We start from the raw sequence: 20,799 nt of genomic DNA on the forward strand, positions 1-20,799 counted from the left end.
TCCACCAACACTTATTAATATTTACAGTACAGTGTGTGCCTCGTCAAAATTAAACTATAATCCTTTGATATAAGAAGATAGCTAACTCTACTGATATTTTCTCTGGCTAAGTCTTCTTAACAGGAGTAAATCTTGACATCTTACGGAACCATGCTTAAAGAAAACAATTTTCCCCTGGGATGCAGCCCACTTGTCATCTCTTCATGGACCACAGAGTCCCTACCTGGCAATGCTGGAGGACAGCAAAGCCATTCCTCTCTCAGAGAGGACTAAAATGACCCCTTCTCCAACCCTAAATAAACCCAGCAATGAGGTCAAGCAACTCCTCCCGGCTGAAGCCCACTTGGAGGCAAAGTTAATGTCACTTCCTAATTATCCAAGTTAATTCCACAACACGGAAGTCCAAACTGGAAGATAATTTCAAGCCTTTTGTATTTAGCTATTACATAGTATCCAATTCTACTTCTCCAGCCAGTTCACGTGCCTAATTACATTTAATTAATTTATTCTTTAAAGATCTAGCATAAAGTCAGTATTTAAATTAGATCCAGAAAAAGACTTCTCTGGGTACCCAATGAAAGCTGGCAGCAGCGAATACAGCAAGGACTCAAGAATTGATCTCAGAAAATGTCTGATCCACCTTTTAAGACAAAAATGACAAGAAATGCTTTACCATCGTTGAGACTTCCACTCTTCCGGTGCTTCCTGTGGCTTTTTATTTTTGTTTTTATTTTGCTTTGATTTCTATGCTTGGGGTGACATTCAGTGGTCTACTCAGATGATGTCAAATACACCTCTAACCTCAGGGGTCATTCTGCATAGTGATATTTGAGAAAACACCCCAAACAATGTAGAAGTCCAATTAAGTATGCACCCCGGAAAATTCTTTAGCCATATTTAGAAATATGAATTTCTAATAGTGAAAACAACTCTGCACCCCAGAACTTCACTGATAACTCAGGACTGATTTGGAACATGAGTTTCTGGCCTTTTGGACAGATGCACTTATCTTAGCGCCTCGGTTGATGAAGATGGTTGAAGAGGAACAACTGAGATCTTGGCCACCTTCCCAGTCCCAAGTAACAGGAACGTGAATTCCCTGAGCGTGAAAGCCCAGCTCTCACTGAATATTTCTTCCTCATGGCACAGATAAGCATCGTTGATGGAGATCCCTAAGTCATATCAGCGATGGTAACTTGCCTCTTAGGGCTTCTCCAGTTCCTGATGGAAAGACATTCCTGGGGATGCTATTCCCTCCTCCTGTTTCCTCCCTGCTCTCCTAGGAAGGAAAGTCACTCTGGCTATTCATTTCTCACTGAACGGTAACAATGTCTACGACCCCGCCTCATGGGAACGGGATTTCCAAGGAAGGCTGCAGGCACTCTGTCAAATCACCTGAGAATATGCTGATTTATTTAACTCTCAGGGCATTGCCGTGGGTTAAGGGTTTAATCAAGTTAAAAATAATTGAGGACTTTGGGAAGTACCATGGCTAGTCTATTTGAAAATCCACTTCCCTGCCAGCTCTCTCTCATTCTGTTGACAGACTACAGACCCTTCTTTTCATCTCTTTCCTCTTTCTTACCGCTTAGCCTGGTCCCTGAAGGAGTATGCTCTTTCTAGAACATAGATTATGCACTATACACAATGTGAAAACTTTGCACACTCTTCCTGTTGTCATCTGAAAGATTTTTCTACCTGGAAGGAATAACTTATCTCACCTTTCACTCTCAGATTGGTTTCACTTAGAATTCCTTATGAGAACCAACATATTTAAACTTTACAGAGGAAGACAAGCTGAAACTTTTGTGCCTCTTTAATTTGCCTTTTTCCCTAGTAAGATTTGTGACAGCTTTCCCCATTGCTGTTATCCATTATTGAAGTTTAACTAAACTTTGAGGATCTGTGATTTCAGAAGCATCATCTAATTTTCTATGTAAAGGGGAAAAAAAGCTAAAAGTAACAGGGAAAGCTGAAGGCATGTATAGCACAGAGAGGAAGATCTGCAACCATGCCAGAGACTAGGTGGTGACTCCGTCTAGTATATGTACTTCAAACTGGAAACAAACTAAGAAGTAAAACAGATCTCTTTCAGATAGCTTCCACAGGTAGTCAATCTGTTCATAAAAAAATGCATACTGCTTTAAATTGTCACAAATCATCTTTTCAGTTATTTTTCATCTAGTAGCTTTTTTATCCTAATCACCATCCAGAAAACGTCTGTTAGGTACTTCCTTGGTACAGAGGGTGCTGGTTAGAGTTTAAATGACAGCATCTTTGCCCTGCAGGAGCTTTACAAAAGAAAGGTGTCTTAGATCATCACTTATAAAAAGTCTTGCAAAACATCTGGAAATACAGTATGTTAGATAATCAAATAAAGAAGTACATTCAGCTTCTTAGAAAGTCACTATAAAAATCCAAATGTCAATATTCGAATACTTTGGTTTGAGCTACATTAATTCATAGTGGTGACTGTTCTTCCTGTATCCAACGCTCACTAGCTAAAATTTGTTGCAGGTTCCAAATATTAAAATACTGTGGGGGAAAACTTAAGAAAAGTTTTATTTAAAAGAACTTAGAGCTGCTTTCTGAAAACACAGATCAAGGGACCAGCAGGCAAGGGTAATTCAATTTAAAATCATTTTGCACGATAGAAGACGGCTTCCCTCTCACAGCCCTGACACACTCACCACTCAAATACTTCCCAGAAGTGCTGCTGGAATCAAATGACCACCGTGCACATTTACGGGGAGGTATTGGTAAAAGGTTATGGTGAGAAACTAGAGGTATGCATCAAACTCTATTTCGGTGACATCCTTTGAAGTTTGGAACTCAGCACCAAGGCTGTTCTGGCATCTACACAGTACCCGGAAGGACAACGTGTTCCTTTCTGGCTAAAAGGCCAACAGCCAGCGGTATTATAAGAAGATGCAACTAGTGAATGGCTCAGTGGAAAGTGGCAGTCTTTGGAATGTGATAACTAGTGTAAGATCTTCCCACTAAAATCACAAATAACGTGATGTTTATATGATGGCCCATCTCTTATTGAGGAAATGTGGTATGACCTGTAATGACCTTCTTCACCTCCGTAATTAACAAATGAGAATTTTATCAATTTCACAGTTTAAAATTCAGGACATTAGAAGTTTTATAAAAATTTTCAATGGAGTTAGAAGCATTTTAGAAATTACACCTAAAAGCAGTCAGTGAGAACACCTGCCAAACCACGTTTGAGATTCCTCCCAATTTCCTCCTCTGGGTCCCACTTCACCCCCAGAGAGTAGAGACCTGAGACCTCAGCATAGATCTCCTTTACATTTTGATCTGTTTGTAATGTGACCATTAGCTCTATCTGAGGTCTTATTCTCCTGGCCTCTGGCTACCTCTCCAGGGTCATCTCCATTCCTGCCCTTTCTCAGCTCCTCCAGCACCACGCTCAGCACCTCCCCGTCCCTCCCTCAGCCCACAGCAGTTTGGCCCAGATGACAACTGGTCGTAGGTCACGTGTCTGCTTACATTTCATTCTCAGGGACACCTTTGCTGATCCCACGCTCTAGGTGAGGCCTCCCTCATCTGCGCTTTCAGGCCATCCTGCTGTTGCCTCTGGTTCTCCACGGAAACGCCCATCTCACTTTTCTGAATTTATTATTCAGAATAACAAAAAAATTTCCTGGCAAACTGTAAGCTCCATGAGTGACTGGGCCCGGCCTGGGTACAGCCCTAACACCAGAGCTTCATATAACGTATGGGACACGGTAGGTTTAGTGAGTTAAGTTGTGTGTGTGAGTGTGGGTGTGTTTAAGGTTTTAGCACTCAACCAGGTTACCCTAGTTAATTATGAGCAAATTAGTAGACTGTGCCCACTGTGCTGACACTTCTGTCACTAAACGAATGGTGAGCTGAAACTACTGACTGACTACTCCACTCACCAGGGACTCACAGAACACCAGATTACTTAAGCTGGGCAAAGAGATATGATGCATCTTCTCATTTATACTCCAATTAATAACTAGTTTTCTTTGTATCTTTCTACCTTTAACTGTAAAATAGGATTTAAAGGTCGAATGAGAGAGTAGTTTAATAAACAAGAATGAAAGAATGATAGTATTAGCAGAACTACATTTCATATTTAGAGATAATTCATGACTATTAACTAGTTTGCATGTTTTAACTATGACACGTATATACACAAATGAAATTTCTGTCTTAACTGTTTACTAGAGATTGGAGGTGGTGGGAAACGATATGAAAAGGGAGCATGTTACAATAGATATAAATTAATAAAGGAGATCGTCTGGACTATGCTACTTCATTTATTATTTCAATATTGGTAATGGTTACAAATATTGGAACAACGTATTAAGTGCTGACAATAATTATTTAAGTAGCAGAAAGAAATTCTGAAGAGGTAAATAATTTCCCGTTCCTGTTCAAAGTGTCTTCAACCTTGGTGGACGAGCACCTTTAAGGTTTTAATCAATGAGCACTCGCCTATACAGGAATTCTAATGTGAGAATCTGAGGGGCTGCTGTGGATCTACACATCTCTAAAAAAGGTGCCATAAACTCTGTTCTCCAGGAGACGAATTTCTCATAATGACTAAGATGGAAAATCCTTCAGGCAAATTAGTGCGACATGTAGAAAATTCAGTCCTGTTCACAAGAGATTCATTAATAACAAAGGTAATATAAATAAGTAGTTTTAATTATGATTTTCACTGTAAATGTAAAGATGCAGACATACATGTAAATCAGCAGAACTATATTTAATGAATCCCAAAATCTGTGTCCACTGGCTAACTAGGAAACAGTGCAGCATAAACACCACTTTTAACTACACCCACCTGTCCTGTTTTGGCAGATTCGCCTCACTGAGGCATTGTGGGAGAATCTGAGTTGTTTCTACAGCATTCATGAGGTTCCCAATGAGGACATTCCTTACAAAAAAAGGCGGAACTATCATCCGTAAATAATATCAATGAAGAGGACAAAGCACGGGAAAATTTTAAATTATTTACTGATAAATTCTCTTTGCATTTAATATCTCATCCTGTCTGAGTGGTCTCTTACTGGGATACACTGAATTAGGAGATACAATAGCAACTTCTTATCTTATGTCTATGAGCAGAATTGTCTCTCCCCTTCATGGGGAGTCCGGATGTGCTGCCCTCTACAGACACCCAGATACTAATTCCAAAAATAATCTAAACACATCCATTTCATCTCAAATCTGAGACTTCCTTTGTTGGTAATTCTATAGAGAGAATATAAGGTCAGTCAATAAGATAGATATACCAACAAGATGCCTAAGCCCTATAAAAATTAAAGAAACAAAAATAAAAATTTGCAAAAGGAGATTAAAAAGAGATTGCTGTAGACCTGAGGATTATATTGTAGTAAATTGTATTTTGGGCCCTAGTTATTTACCCCTCCCTCTGCCCATGCCTCCACCATGTAACTTTACAGTTTCTCTTAAAAAGAGAGATATATTTTCCCCAACCCCATATAGCCTAACACTTGCTTTGGCCAATGAGTTGTGGGCAGAAGGGTCTGTTAGTTCTGCAAAAGCTCTTAAGTGGGGTTTCTGTTTGCCTTCTTGCTCTTCTGGCATTGCCATGAGAAGAAATGAGAGGCACATGGAGCAGAACTGGGCCTAACTCACACCGGAGCCAAGTCCAGCCAGACCTGCATCTAGAAGCAAAGCCACCCAGGCAAGTCCAGCCTAGATCAGTCATCTACCATCCAATCCACATGCACGGAATAAATAAATGCTTATGCTTGAATGTTACTGAGATTTTTGTGGTTATTTGTTACACAGCATTATTGTGAGAATAGCTAACTGATACACATACGTTAAAGTGAGCAAAAGAGGTATGCATTCTCCTTTAGGAGTCTGAAAAAATATTTCCTTCTTGATTGATTGTTTATTTATTTACCAAGGAAAGTCAGTAAATGCACATCTGACTGATAGAGAGTTACATCCAATGAGTTCATTCTAGGTTGGCCTCTGACTTACTTTTTTCCTTACTATCATGCTAATAACTTATTAACTTTCAAATGTTTATCTTATTCTCTCATGTGTTGGGGATATCAATGTGGTATGACCTCATCTGTAAACTTGTGGAATTAAATTAGATCGGTGTTTCTTGAATTATTCTTTAGGGACCCATGGTTCCAAAGAGGTGTTTGGAGGAGTATAGCATGATGAAAGCAGGGGAAAAAAGGTAAAGAGTTGGAGTGCTAACTTATCAATTGCAAATTCGACTTTGATCTGTTTTAGATAGATAGACTTCATTTGAGAAATCAGTTCCACTGTTTAAAAATTAAAGTCAAAAACTACTAGACAAAATGCTTTTTAAAGTCTTCTCATACTGAAAGCACTATGATCACATTTTTTTTGCTTTGACTACCCCCTTCTCTTTCTCGCTATTACCACGTCCTTAATTTCATATGCCGACTGTAACCTGAAGTCTTGTAATAACTTCCTAACTTGACTCCCTGCTTTAAGTTACAAGTTGTGTCATTTCACTCCTCTGCTTAAAACTAGAGTAAAACTAAACCTAGTGGGGCCTTGAGGCTCTGCTTCTCTCTTCAGTCTCCATTCCTGGCCCTCTTTCTTCACTATTTATTTATTATTTAATTTTTAATTTTTTAATTTTTTTATCTTTATTGGAGTATAATTGCTTTATAATGTTGTGTTAGTTTCTGCTGTACAACAAACAAAGTGCATCAGCTATATGTATACATATATTCCCTCCCTCCTGAGCCTCCCTCCCACCCTCCTTATCCCACCCCTCTAAGGTGGTCACAAAGCATCAAGCTGATCTCCCTGTGCTATGCAACTGCTTCCCACTGTTGCATTTTACATTTTACATTTGGTAGTGTATATATGTCAATGCTACTCTCTCACTTTGTCCCAGCTTCCCCTTCCCCTCCGTGTCCTCAAGCCCGTTCTCTACATCTGCATCTTTATTCCTGCCCTGCCACTAGGTTCATCAGTACCGTTTTTTTAGATTCCATATGTGTGAGTTAGCATACGGTATTTGTTTTTCTCTTTCTGACGTACTTCACTCTGTATGACAGACTCTAGGCCCATCCACCTCATTACAAATAACTCAATTTCGTTCATTTTTTTATGGCTGAGTAATACTCCATTGTATATATGTGCCACATCTTCTTTATCCATTCATCTGTCTATGGACACTTAGGTTGCTTCCATGTCCTGGCTCTTGTACATAGAGCAGCAATGAACATTGGGGTACATGACTCTTTTTGAATTTTGAGAAAATTTGAATTTTCTCAGGGTATATGCCCAGTAGTGGGATTGCTGGGTCATATGGTAGTTCTATTTTTATGTTTTTAAGGAACCTCCAAACTGTTCTCCACAGTGGCTGCACTAATTTACATTCCCACCAACAGTGTAGGAGGGTTCCCTTTTCTCCACACCCTCTCCAGCATTTATTGTTTGTAGATATTTTGATGATGGCCATTGTGACCAGTGAGAGATGATACCTCATTGTGGTTTTGCATGTCTCTGAGTGATGTTGCACATCTTTTCATGTGTTTGTTGGCCATCTGTATGTCTTCTTTGGAGAAATCTTTCCTCACTTTCCGTTCTCGTTTAAAGCATACCCAGCTCTTTCCCACCTCAGAGCCTTCTCATAAGCTGGTCCCTCTGCTCGAATGCTCTTCCCCTATTCTTCAATGTCAACTTCTAACTCTCCTTCAATTCTCAGTGTCCAAGTCATCCTCTCAGAGAGGCTTTTTCTGATCAACCTAAACTATCACAGGTTCCTCTGTCCCCGTTACTCTCTACGAAGCACACTGTTCATACCCCTTCTTTGCACGTATCATGACTTACAGTTACAGAAGCATTTGTTGGTTGCTTTTACTATATGACTTTCCATTGAGTATGAGCTTCATGTGGCCAAGGGCCAAGTTGCCTGGTTTATTTTTGCATTCCCAGGACCCAGAGCCTGGCACATAGTACATACTCAATAATATAAATGAATAAATGACTTTCTTAGCTTTTATCAACATGCTTTTTTCCCACTACTTTTCTATGCCATATAGCATTTCCCTGTAAACATGTGATCCCAGTTTCTGATATGCTTATACCTGCTCTCTCTCTTAGTTACCTCCCTTAATTCATGTATAACGTTCCTTATACTCCTGAATATCAGAACTTTCTCCTTCAATTTGCCTTATTCATCATACTTCCTTCCTCTCATTCTTTTTGTTGGCCAGTGGCCATGATCTGATCTGTTCTAGGACATTATTATCCAGCTGATCCCAAATCTTACAATTAGGTTATACCCACAACCAACTTAACAATAGCAGTTATTCAAGAAATGAGATCTGATACCTACAGAAGTAAATACTTATGTCGTTTGACAGATGTGACTGAGGGATTTGGGAAATACCCAAATTTCAAGCAAGGCGACCAGGATATAGTTTCAGGAAAACAATGACCAAAGTTATATTCTAACTAATTTCCTTATTCTCTGTCAAAAGCAGAGGAAAAAAAATGTGTATGATTTGTGTATAGCCTAGAAAATAGGGATGCGATGGACAAGAATGTGGAGTGTCTTTCTAGCAATGCCCAGAGTAGAGACAGCAGATCTGAGGAACGGTAATGTCACGATCACTAGAGAAGCGCAGTCTGTTGGGGCCAATAGGTCGATCATAAGCTCTCGCTACAGTTTGGATGCTCTGAGAGTCAGGCCTGAGGTTTCTCCCTAGAAGTGAAAAACCTGGCACTTTGGCTTAAGGCCAAAATGTCTTCAGTGAGTTTGTTTGGTATGAGTCAAGTTACAAAAATTCAATATATTCTGAGTTTACTGAAAACATTCAGTTTCTTGATCGACAAAGCTAAGATCCATACCTTAAACCACAGTTTAGGAAAAAAAAAAAAAAAGAAAAAAAAAAAATGCCCTGGCCTGAGCAGTCAGTAGCCTTGCTTGGACATCACCTCTATGGTGCCTGCCTTTCTTTCTCATTCTCATACAAACCAAGCGTAACTTCAGAACATTTTCCATATCTATCGCCATCTATCTGTTGGCCATAAAGCACTTGTGTGAGTACGTGATTCCACAGAATGGAGTTAGGAGTACAAGCATTTTTTTGTCACCCAGACAGAGTGAAGACACAAGTCCACAGCCTCAGCAAACACGCTTGTGGGTGTGATTCTAGGGTTCCCCTTTTACCCAAAATGAAAAGTTTAGATAATGTCTTGACAAGTTGTTTGGAGGGTCATCAACTACTTGCAGTGATCAGCACAAGGGACAAGTTCATGAAGGAAGGAGTTAAGAAAAATAAAAATTTTCAAACCTGGGACTGATATCTTCCCCACAGTCGGATGTTTCATCTCCATAACGAGGCCATTGTGCAACACCTTAAAATGTAAAAACAGAGAGAAAAATAACTTACAAAGTAAAATTATCTTCAATCTCAAGGAATATGCAAAGCCACCTGTTCAATCCATTGAAGAAAGATATTGCAAAACAGATTTGTTTTAACATCTTTATTGGAGTATAATTGCTTTACAATGTTGTGTTAGTTGCTGCTGTATAACAAAGTGAATCAGCTATATGTATACATATATCCCCATAACCCCTCCCTCTTGCGTCTCCCTCCCACCCTCCCTATCCCACCCCTCTAGGTGCTCACAAAGCACCGAGCTGATCTCCCCGTGCAATACAGCTGCTTCCCACTAGCTACCTATTTTTCATTTGGTAGATGTATGTCCATGCTACTCTCTCACTTGAAATGTTACTTTGAAAGTAAATATTTGAGGTTAAAATGTTTCCATCTTATATTAAACCCAGTGAAGCCAAAAAGAATTAGAAGACTCAAGGGCTAGCAAACTTGACTTTTATAAAGTCTTCCCACCCTTAAAAATGTTATTTGCTCCTAAATATAGGGTATGATTTTCCCCCTTTCATCTATGCTTGATCCTCTGAATATTAAAGGTCAGCCTTTGCCTGCATGACCTCATAGCAGGATTGGGCCAAGGTCAACTGCAGAAGGACAGGATGGGAGGAACCAGGAACTGGAGCCCTGGAAGTTTATTCAGCGGAAGGGGTGGGGAGTCAGTCCAGTTTGAAAGGTGAATCAGAGTATCCAGAAGGCCCAGTGACTGTGGGAAGTAGACAGATCAGAGCTGCTGTGACAAGCAATGAGCAGAGACAGCTGACAGGGAATACAGCGTAGGACCAGGTCAGAGGCCTGAGCAGAAGACTGAAACCAGAGATGTTCTCAGTGGTAACAAGGTCTTACTCATAAGACTAGGTTTCATAACTAGGACTCCACTACCCTGGAGTCAGGGGGATGGAGACAACTGAGAGAACAAAAAGCCAGGAACCCCATCCTAGAGGGCTGATTCGATCTCATACATTGGACCAAGATAGGTATTTGGTGTCCCATCAAGAACACAAGGTAGACTTGACCTCGGGGTTAAGACTCAAGGCAGTTACTAGGACAGGGACATTCTAGCAGAGCCCAACCAAGAGAAATGTGACTTGATGCTGAATTGCTCGGCTACGGAAACAGAGCTACTTAAATCCTTGGCACCGTAGTTTAAATCCTTTAAACTACATAAGTCCTTGGCTGTAGTTTTTCCCAGGGGGTGGGCAGGAAAAGAAAATCTGCCAGAGATCAAGTGCCCTCCAGCTGTAGGTAAAGGATGAGATGAGGGTATGGAACTAGATTCTAGAACATAAAACATGAATTACTGGAGGCAAAGTGTTCTGTCATACGCAAAGGAAAATGCTACAAAGTTGTCTTCTTTTGTTAGTTTAGTTTTTAGCAACTGGAGGCTACCTGAGTATACTGTTTCAAAGAACCCCCCAATTCAGTTTTTTATTACTATTACTGGATCTTCGGTGAGACACATATGGGTGACTTACATATGAATAGTGCTTCACCTGCACTATCTACCAAATGCAGAGCTTCTCTCTTCCTGTTCCATACAAAGAAGTATTTCAGTGGCCCTGTGAACCTGTGGACCACAATTTCATGCTAATATCCCAAAGAGTAGCAGTAGTAATGGTTCTCTAGCATTCTGAGCCTCAGGTAAAAGCAAGATCTGCACATGCTTATCCTTATCATAATCTTTCCACAGAGCAAAAGAGCATGAAATAAATAAACCAATAAAAATGTTTTCTCACTTGGAATACTCAGGGAGAGAGGACACATTTCTTGGCTTTCATCTATTTCCGGTGAGCTTATTGGTCACGTTACGGAATAAGCCATCCATACGACAACCTCCTGGATGACTTTTTAAGGTTAGAACTATAACTCTGCTATGGCTAAACATCCTGGCTTCCACTGTTTTCTTTGGGAATGGTCGCCACTTTGGGGGTGATGCTCTTGACACGACCATGTCAAACCTCCCCATTAAGGGTGATGCCACACCATAAGGAGATCTTTCCGGGGACGCCTTGCCTTTCTCTTGGAATTGCCAGTTTTGCACCCAAGAGCTGGCCAGAGAAGATTCTTGCCGGTGTTCGAGCTGTGCTATGATTTAATTCTGGTGTGCCTCATTCTCAGCACCCGCCCAGCACAGCCTCCTCCTTCGTGGGGGTGAGGGCTAAAAGCCAACGCGAGGTGCTAAATCTCAGTTCTACTGAGGACAGGAACAAAAATACCACGCTAAATTTCACTCGAAACAATTATCTGCACACTGAATCATTCTTCTCTTCTCGTATCTCTGTTGCCCTCCTGACTACCTCTTTGTAATAACGCTGCAGTGCTACTCACAAAAGACAAAAGTGAGTGTTCTCAGCTAAATATAACTTAACTGATAGTGTTAAAATTAATTAACGCTGAATTTTAATCATGTAGCAAACGTTAAGTGTCAAACGTGAAGGGGTAGTTGTTAAAGGTCAAGGGACACACGTCAAAGTTTGTAAAGCAAAAGCTAGCAGTTGATTGAAGTTTTTCATGGAAGCAGCTTAAGGAGTGTAGTTCCTTCAGCTCTAACCCTCACTGCTGTCTATAGGTGACAATCCCAATATGAAACTTTCTTATCTAACTGGATCAATTCCTTTGCATTGACAATTGTTCAGTTTTAAGCAGAAATGCAAATTCTTCTTACGCTTGAAAGGAAGGTAACTGCAGCCTCTCATTTGCTGTAGTATTTTATACAATTACGAGGCAAATGGGCTAGTCTGAGCTCCCTTCTTCAGAAAGAATTGACTTATCTCCCTGCTTGGTTGCCACCCACCTTTATATGTGAAGTCTGAGGTCCAACAAATTCCATTGGCTTTCTTCATGCATCAGGTCAGATTATCTCAGAACAACTGAGGCTGTGGCACTGCTGTCCCTGGAAACCCTGCCTGATGACTCGGAACCTTGGAAAACTCTCCAGCCTTGTTTGTGGGGCAAGTCCTGCTCTGCTTCATAACATATTCAAGAATCTCAGAACCCAGGCAGTCTGTCTGAATTTTCACATAACTCTCTCCCGCTGCACTTCAGGCCTGTGTCGCATCCTAACTTCACCGGAAATGCAGGAACTGCCACTTGTCACCGTTTGTACGACATTTCTTTGGGAATAGTTACTAAATGTTTCCCTTTCCTTTCCTCATCCAGGTGCAACGCCCCATTCTCTACTACCTTAACCAAGAAATTCAAATGCAAAGTGCTTCTTTTTCTGACCACTAACAACGGAATGGGGACCCTCAGCCTTAGGGACCTCAAACTGCCATTTTCCTTGAAGGGAATTTCATGCCTGGATCCGCAGTCTGGCCATTCAGGATATTCTTTGTTTCATAATTAGTTATTTTAAAATAAGGCAAGGGGCCTTCCCAAGAACTCTGATGTGGATTTTGTCCTTCTCTAACTTATTTTATCCTCCTTCGATCTTTCATGGATTGGTAGCTCTTCTAAATTTCATTTCTTCTTGAAATTTCAAAAGCCTATTCTTGACAAGAATAGAATTGTAGACACTGCACCCATCTCTCCAGCACAGTATCAGGCCTATTTAAAATAAGGTCTCTCTTCTTCAAGAGTTTAACAGATTGACAGCCTAATGACAGAGTCAAATGGTAATGTATTAATGATGGGGGGGAAGAGAAAAATGTATACCTTAAAGCAATGTGGGAAGTAAAATTTGAAGTGGAAGTGAGAAAGTCTTTTTATAAAGTCCTGTGGCAGGAATGGCAGCAAAAAGTCTGTAATACAGCAGTAGCAAGAAGAAAAACGTTGAAAAAAACAAAAATCAATACTCACTATATAAGCAGTGAAAATCTCTACGGAAAGCAAGAGATCTGAGTCCAGAGTAGAATTAGCAAGCCATATTCAAATAAAAAGAGTGCCAGCATTAAAAGATGGACACAAATGATATGGGTGAAGACCTCATCAAAAATCAATGGGGACTTCCCTGGTGGCGCAATGGTTAGGAATCCGCCTGCCAGTGCAGGGGACACAGGTTCCACCCCTGGTCCGGGGAGATCCCACATGCCGCGGAGTAACTAAGCCCATGCGCCACAACTACTGAGCCTGCGCTCTAGAGCCCGCGCACCACAACTACTGAGCCCGTGCACCACAACAACCGAAGCCCGCGTGCTCTAGGGCCCGTGCTCTGCAACAAGAGAAGCCACCACAAGTGAGAAGCCCACGCACCACAATGAAGAGTAACAACTAGAGAAAGCCCACGCGCAGCAACAAAGACCCAACATGCCAAAAAAAAAATCAATGTAATACCCTCAATGACATTAACAATGATACACAAAAGATAATCGATCTATCCATTCACTATGAATAGAGACATGACCTATCCATTCAATTTGACAAACATCATAGAGCACCTACATACTAGACGATATGGAAGGGCTGAGACTAAAAAAGATGAATGAACTGGCATTCAAAGTGCCTATAATTGGAAGGTAGGCAATGAGACTTGAGCCAATTTTTATAACAGTGTACGTTCCATAATGAAGGAGTAATATCCAATGAGCAAAAAGTAACTAACTCTGTCTACCTTGGAAGGAAGCTGAGGTTGTAGGTCAAGGAGGTCAGTAAAAGTCACAGAACAAAGAAGATACTGAAATAAAACATTAGGTTGACAATTACAATGATAAATATAATAATGGCGGCTATCGCTCAACAAAACTCCTTAAGGGTCAGGCACTGTGTTAGGAGCTAAAGAGTTACCTCTTAGTGAGACGATTACCTAGACTAGGTAGAATTACTATCACCTGCACTTCCACTGATAAAGTGACGGAAGCCTAAAGAGGTTAAATACTTGCCCAAGGTTTCATAATTAATAAGTGGCTGACCTTGGATTATAATTTAGGCGTATCTGATCCTAAACTCTTAGCCAGCTGGACACTTAGTAAAAGAAAAAAGTAGATGAGCGTAATTTGATTTACCATTAAAATAACTAGCTGATGTGGTCAATTCTGTAAAACAAATCAGTCAGTTCATTGTGGGGAGGGGACAGGTAATCCGCCAAATGGCTGGCTTTGCACCATGCAGCCCAATTAATTAATGAACTGAAGTGTTCCCTTCTAGGTAGCCAAGGATAGTCCGGCTCCCACAGAAATAAAGGCTGTGGAAAGAGGAAGGATTTTGGTCCCAGCCTAGCGCAGATGTTGAAGGGGACAGACCTAGAGGGTGACCTTGGGCAAGACACAAGTTCTCTGAGGCTCAGAACCCTCCTCAGTCAAAAGGGGGCAATGATACCTGTATCTCAGGCATTTGTAAGGATTAAGAGAGATGAGGACTGTAGAGCGGTGAGCACGGTGCCTTGGACAGAGTAAGCTCAAAATAAATGGCAACTGTTTATCATTATTGAAAGACCAGGTTAAACTCTGGCTCCACCAAGGATGAGCTGTGTGGCTCTGGGACACATTCACTCATGCAACAAACAAACGTTAAATGTATTAACGGTCATAATTAATAGTAAGTATTAAATGCATATGAATGTGCTGGACATTGTTAAGTGCTGAGGAAAAGAAAAACTGGGTCACAGAACAAGCAAGGTCCTTGCCCTCAAAAAGCTTACAGGCCTGTAAGGGAGACTTCTGAATTAAATGATACACACTGGTCTATTATTATTACATAATATCTGTTTAGTTCTCTGTTATATTTCCAGTGCCTTGAACATTATCTGGCACTATCTGGTAGATGCTCAATAGTATTTCGTAGGATCTATCGAATTAAATTTATTTATTTGTTTGTTTGTTTAATTAAGTAGCAAGTAGCTCCTCCTGGTTTCTTCATTATATGGGTGGGCGCGTTGTAGGGAGTTCTCTGTTTTAAGCTTTTAATAAATACCTAAAGTTCTCAAGACACAGAACTATTTTACTGGGCTTCCAAAATATATTCACTTTTAAGCACTTAGTTTTTAAGTCCCATTGTTGCCCTGCGATTCCCTCAGTTTCCTAAAGCTTTCCAGGTGATGCTGAATCTGTCCTAGATACTGCGCATTCCAGAGGCCATGCTGAAGAAGCTCTGCAAGGATCATGGCCATTAACCATGAAGAAAACCCAAAAAGGGTGACCTGTGAATTCAGCAGAAACAACGGGCACGCACATTACACATGTACAGTCCATCTGCCACACTTGAAGACAGTAATCATAGCATTCTTATTCGTTGGGAAAACTCAGAAAACCATTTTCAAAATATGCAATAGCACCTTAGGAAGCAAAAGAAGCACTGGAGTAATCTCATTTATTGTATAGTATATTTCATCAATGTAGTCATTCCTTTAGCTCAATAGAAAATAACCTTGGAATAATACTTGGAAAGTTACATAATCAAAGGCATAACTTACAATTAACAAATTCAAAGTTAATTCAACTGTTACTGAAAACTATGACTACAAAAAATGCAAAAATAACATATAAATTCATTAAAGAACTGACATGTAATCGCCTAACTTTACTTACATAATGGAAATCAGATTTAAATGCTGACATTTTCGGTTTTCTTATTTCTTTTGAAACAACTACTGTAACCTTTTTTCTGGTGCTAATAATGCACACGACTCAGACTTTTCCTTCTTTTCTCTAATTAAAACTATGAATACTAATCATCCAAAGAGGTATTATAATATATATTATTGTTTGAGTGCTAACAAAATGAACACCCATGCACCCAACACCCAGCTTAAGACACAGAACATCACCAAAATGTTTAAAGCCCCAAGTTTGTCCCAGTCCCTCCCTCCTCTATCACCAAATAATCACTCTCCTAAATTTTTTATCATTTCCTTACTTTTAAAATATTTGCACTCCATATTCATTTTCTCTAACAATTTAGTGCTTGTTTCCACCTATTTATAAATGGATATCAGTGAAATCATGAGTATGTATTCTTCTCTGATTTGCTTTTTCTAACATTGTTAGTGAGATTCATCTATTTTGAAGCTTGTGGCCACGGGCCAATTATGGCCATTAATAGTATACTATTATGGCCATTAATAGTATACTATTATACAAATGTATCGTAATGTATTAACTCATTCTGCTCTTACGCTGTTTCCAGTTATTTCACCATGACAAGCAATGCTGCTATTAACCCATCTCTTCATGCAACATACACCTAGAGCTAGAATGGCTAAGACTTAGAGCACATGCATCTCAACTTGTTAGGTAATTTCAACTTATTTTTCTAATTGGTTTACCAACCATTCCCACCAGCAATGAATATTATTTTCAGTTGCTTTACATCCTTAGCAAAACTTGATATCATCAGAGTTTTTAGATTTTGCCAGTCTAATCACTGTGAAATATTATCTTATTGAGGCTTTAGATTTTATTTTCTTGATTACCAATAAGGTTGATATATTTTCCCTGCTTAATAGCTATTTATATTTCTTCAGTGAAACGCTTGTTCAAGTCATTTGCATGTTCTTCTATTGGCTTAATTATTTTTTTCTCATTGATTCATAGAGTTCTTTTCCAGTTATATTATATATAATATAGAGTTATAGAGTTATATAGAGTTCATATTCCAGTTATGAATCCCTCATTGGAACATAAATTGAAAATATTACGGCTTTATTTCTCACTCACTTGCTGATGACAGAAATCAAAGGGGACTTAAATAAATGGAGAAGCATACCATGTTCTTGGACTGGAAGACTCAAGGCAGTAAAGATGTCAGTTCTCCTCAGATTTATCTATAGGTTTATGCAATTCTTACCAAAATCCCAGCAAAGTTTTCTGTGTATATAAAGAAGCTTATTCTAAAATTTATTTGGAAAGACACAGAACCCAGAATAGCTTAAATAAGAATAAAGTGAAAGGGAATCAGTCTACCTGATATTAAGGTATACTATATAGTTGCTATATACTTCAAGAGAGTATGGTATTGGCACAGGGATAAACACATAAATCGATGGAACAGAATAGATGTCAGACATATAACCACACAAATATGCCCAAATAATACCTGACAAAGGTGTAAAGGAAGAAGGATAGACTCCTCAACAAGTGGTATTGGAACAATTAGGAAGAAAAAAAACAAAAACACACCCCAACCTAAATCTCATCTCATTAACTCATACAAAAGTTAACTCAAAGTGGATCATGGACTTCATTGAATAATTTAAAACTATAAAATTTAGAAAAGACTCTTTGGTATTGCTCTACAAAAGATCATGTTAAGGGGATGAAAAAGCTAAGACCAGGAGAAATATTTGCAAGCAATATATCTGATAAAGGACTAATATCTGGTATATATATAAAGAATTCTTACAACCTAAGAGTAAAAAGCAATCTAATTAGAAAACAGGCAAAAGACATAAACAGACATTTCACTAAAGAGGCTATACTGATGGTAAATAAGCACATGAAGAGATGTTCAATCTCATTAACCATTAGAGAGTTGCAAATTAAAAGCACAAGGAGATATTACTATACATCTATCAGAATGGCCACGATTTTCTAAAGTGACAGCAAATATTGGCAAAGAGAAACTGGATCACTCATACATTTCTGGTGAGAATGTAAAATGGGATAGCCATTGTGGAAAACAGCTTGGCAGTGTTTTAAAAAGTAAACGTGCAGCTGCATACGACCCAGCAGTTGCATTCCTGAGCATTTCTCCTTGATAAAGTCAAAGTTATGTTCATACAAAAAACTGCACTTCAATGTTCATAGAGCTTTATTTGTAATAGCCAAAAATTGGAAACAACACAGATGTCCTTCAACCAGTGAATCATTAAGCCAACTGCAGTACATCCATAGTATGAAATACTCGCAGACGATGAAAAGGAACAGACTATTGACTCATACAGCAACCTGTATGAATCTTGAGGGAATTAGGCTGAGTGAAAATGGCCAGCCCCCAAGGGTTACATAGTATATAATTCCATTTACATAGCATTCTTGAAATCATAAAATTCTAGAAATAGAGAATAGATTAGTGGTCAAGGTTAGAGAAGAGATGGGAGTGGAGGAGAGGAAGGTGGGTGTGGCTTTAAAAAGGCAACAAGAGGGATTCTTGTGATGGAACTGTTCTGTATCTTGACTGTATCAATGTCAATATCCTGGTTGGGATGTTGTAAGATAGTTTTGCAAGATGTTACCCTTCCCGGAACCAGGGTAAAAGGTGCATGAGATCTCTCCGTATTATTTCTTACAACTGTGTGAGAATCTACAATTTTCTCAAAATAAAAAGTTTTATTTTCAGATGTTTTAAATTTGGATTTCCATAGTTTGTTTTTTGAAAAACTGAACTGAATTTTGTGTATAACGTGAAAAGGAATTTGATTTCGTTTTTTCCCTTAGAACAATTTTGAGCAGTCCTTCTTTTCCTTCTGAATCTGCAATACTAGCTCTGCTGCAGATCATTTCTACACATGTTGGGCTCTTTGTCCTGTCCTAAGGGTCTGTTTGTCTGCCGCACTGCCGACACCACACTGACTAAATCACTGTAGATTTATCGTAAGTACCAGTGTTTCATTTGTCAAGGTCCTCACCCAACCCCTGCCTTATCCTTTGTCTTCAGGGGTTCCTGGCCCTTTACTCTTCTCTATAAATTTTAACGTCAACCTGTCAAATTCCAGGAAAACCCCATTGGGCAGAAATAATAACCTTACAATTTTAATGTTACTGTACTCCCCATTAAACATTTACTTTAATAATTTCCATTTATTTAAGTCGTTTTTAATATTTGTATAAAGTATAAGCATTTTTCCATAAAGGATTTACACATTTTTCGTTAGCTTTATCCCTAACAAAAACAATCTATTTTATCTGATACAGTAAAATGAATCATTTTTTAATAGAAAACTTTGTTTATTGCTAGCATATAGAAATGAAATTAACTTTAAAATTTTTATTTTTTATCTGGCAAACACTCTTTTTTCTTTTTTTTTTGCCTGCTTTGGGTCTTCATTGCTACGTGAAGGCTTTCTCTAGTTGCTGAAAGCCGGGGCTACTCTTCGTTGCAGTGTGCAGGCTTCTCATTGCGGTGGCTTCTCTTGTTGCGGAGCACAGGCTCTAGGCACGTGGGCTTCAGTAGCTGCAGCACACGGGCTCAGTAGTTGCGGCACGTGGGCCCTAGAGTGCACGGGCTTCAGTAGTTGTGGCTCACGAGCTCTAGAGCACAGGCTCAGTAGTTGTGGCTCACGAGCTCTAGAGCACAGGCTCAGTAGTTGTGGCACACAGGCTTAGTTGCTCTGTGGCACGTGGGATCTTCCCAGACCAGGGATGGAACCCATGTCCCCTGCATTGGCGGGTGGATTCTTAACCACTGCGCCACCAGGGAAGTCCTAAACACTCTTATTAATTTGTAGATTCTGTTAGGTTTTCTATAAAATTAATTATATTATCTCTGAATAATTATAGTTTTGGTTTTCCGTTCTAATTCTTATACCTTTTATTTGATTTTTTTATATTGCTAGCTAGGATTTCCAGTAAATTGGTGGAGTCTTAGTAGAAAGCATTTTTATCTTTTTCCCAGTTTTAAAGGAAATACACTTAATGTTTCATCATTATGTTTGCACCAAGGTATTGTAGGCACACTTTGTTAGGTTAAGAAATCTATTCCTAGTTTGTTGAAAACTTGTATCATAGACGTTGACTTTTATAAAATTATCTTAATCCATTTATTAAGAGGATCATATAATTTTTCTCCATTAATCTGTTAACATGAGGAATTAACTAATTTTCTAATATTGAACCAAACTTACATTTCAAGAACAAACTAATTTTTGAGTTCTGTTTGCTAAGGTTTTGTTTAAAATTTTCTTGTATCTATTGCCATGAGATTGGCCTGCAATTTTCCTTCCTTGTATTGACCTTGTTTAATTTTAGTATCAAGAGTAACTTTAATTCATAAAGGGAGCTACAGTAATCCTCCTTTTCCTATTTTCTGAAAGTGTTTATGTAAGATTGGAATTAACTGATCCTTCCTTCAATACCTGGTGGAAACTTACCTACAAACCACCTGCAACTGGTGTTTTATTAGTGAGAGTGTTTTTAATTATCAATGTCTTCTTTTAATCATACAGGGCAATTCAAATGTTCTATTTTTTCTCGAATAAGTTTCAATAATACATATTTTGCAAGCATTTTACCACTCCACTAACTTGTCAAATTTACTGTCTTAAAATTGTTTATTACTTGTCATATAATTTTAGAATTCTTATATCTTCCTGGTGAATTGAAATTTGTATTATTATGCAGTAACTTGTTGCAGAATAATGCATTTTTAATACATCTTTATTGGAGTATAACTGCTTCACAATGCTGTTAGTTTCTGTTGTACAAGGTTAATCAGCCATATGCATACATATATCCCCATATCCCCTCCCTCTTGAGCCTCACTGCCACCCTCCCTATCC

At 39.1% G+C, this 20,799-nt stretch overlaps 1 protein-coding gene across 2 annotated transcripts in view; it reads right to left on the bottom strand.

The window, feature by feature from the left end:
- Positions 1-20,799, bottom strand: part of SUGCT (succinyl-CoA:glutarate-CoA transferase) — a 689,175-nt gene that overhangs the window by 100,644 nt on the left and 567,732 nt on the right. For both annotated transcript variants that reach the window (XM_073809536.1, XM_033862875.2), the window contains one exon: positions 9,330-9,393. In XM_073809536.1, the coding sequence (XP_073665637.1) occupies positions 9,330-9,393 (64 nt within the window). The remainder of the gene's footprint in view (positions 1-9,329; positions 9,394-20,799) is intronic.

This window comes from Tursiops truncatus, chromosome 9 (genome assembly GCF_011762595.2).
Source record: "Tursiops truncatus isolate mTurTru1 chromosome 9, mTurTru1.mat.Y, whole genome shotgun sequence".
NCBI lineage: Eukaryota > Metazoa > Chordata > Mammalia > Artiodactyla > Delphinidae > Tursiops > Tursiops truncatus.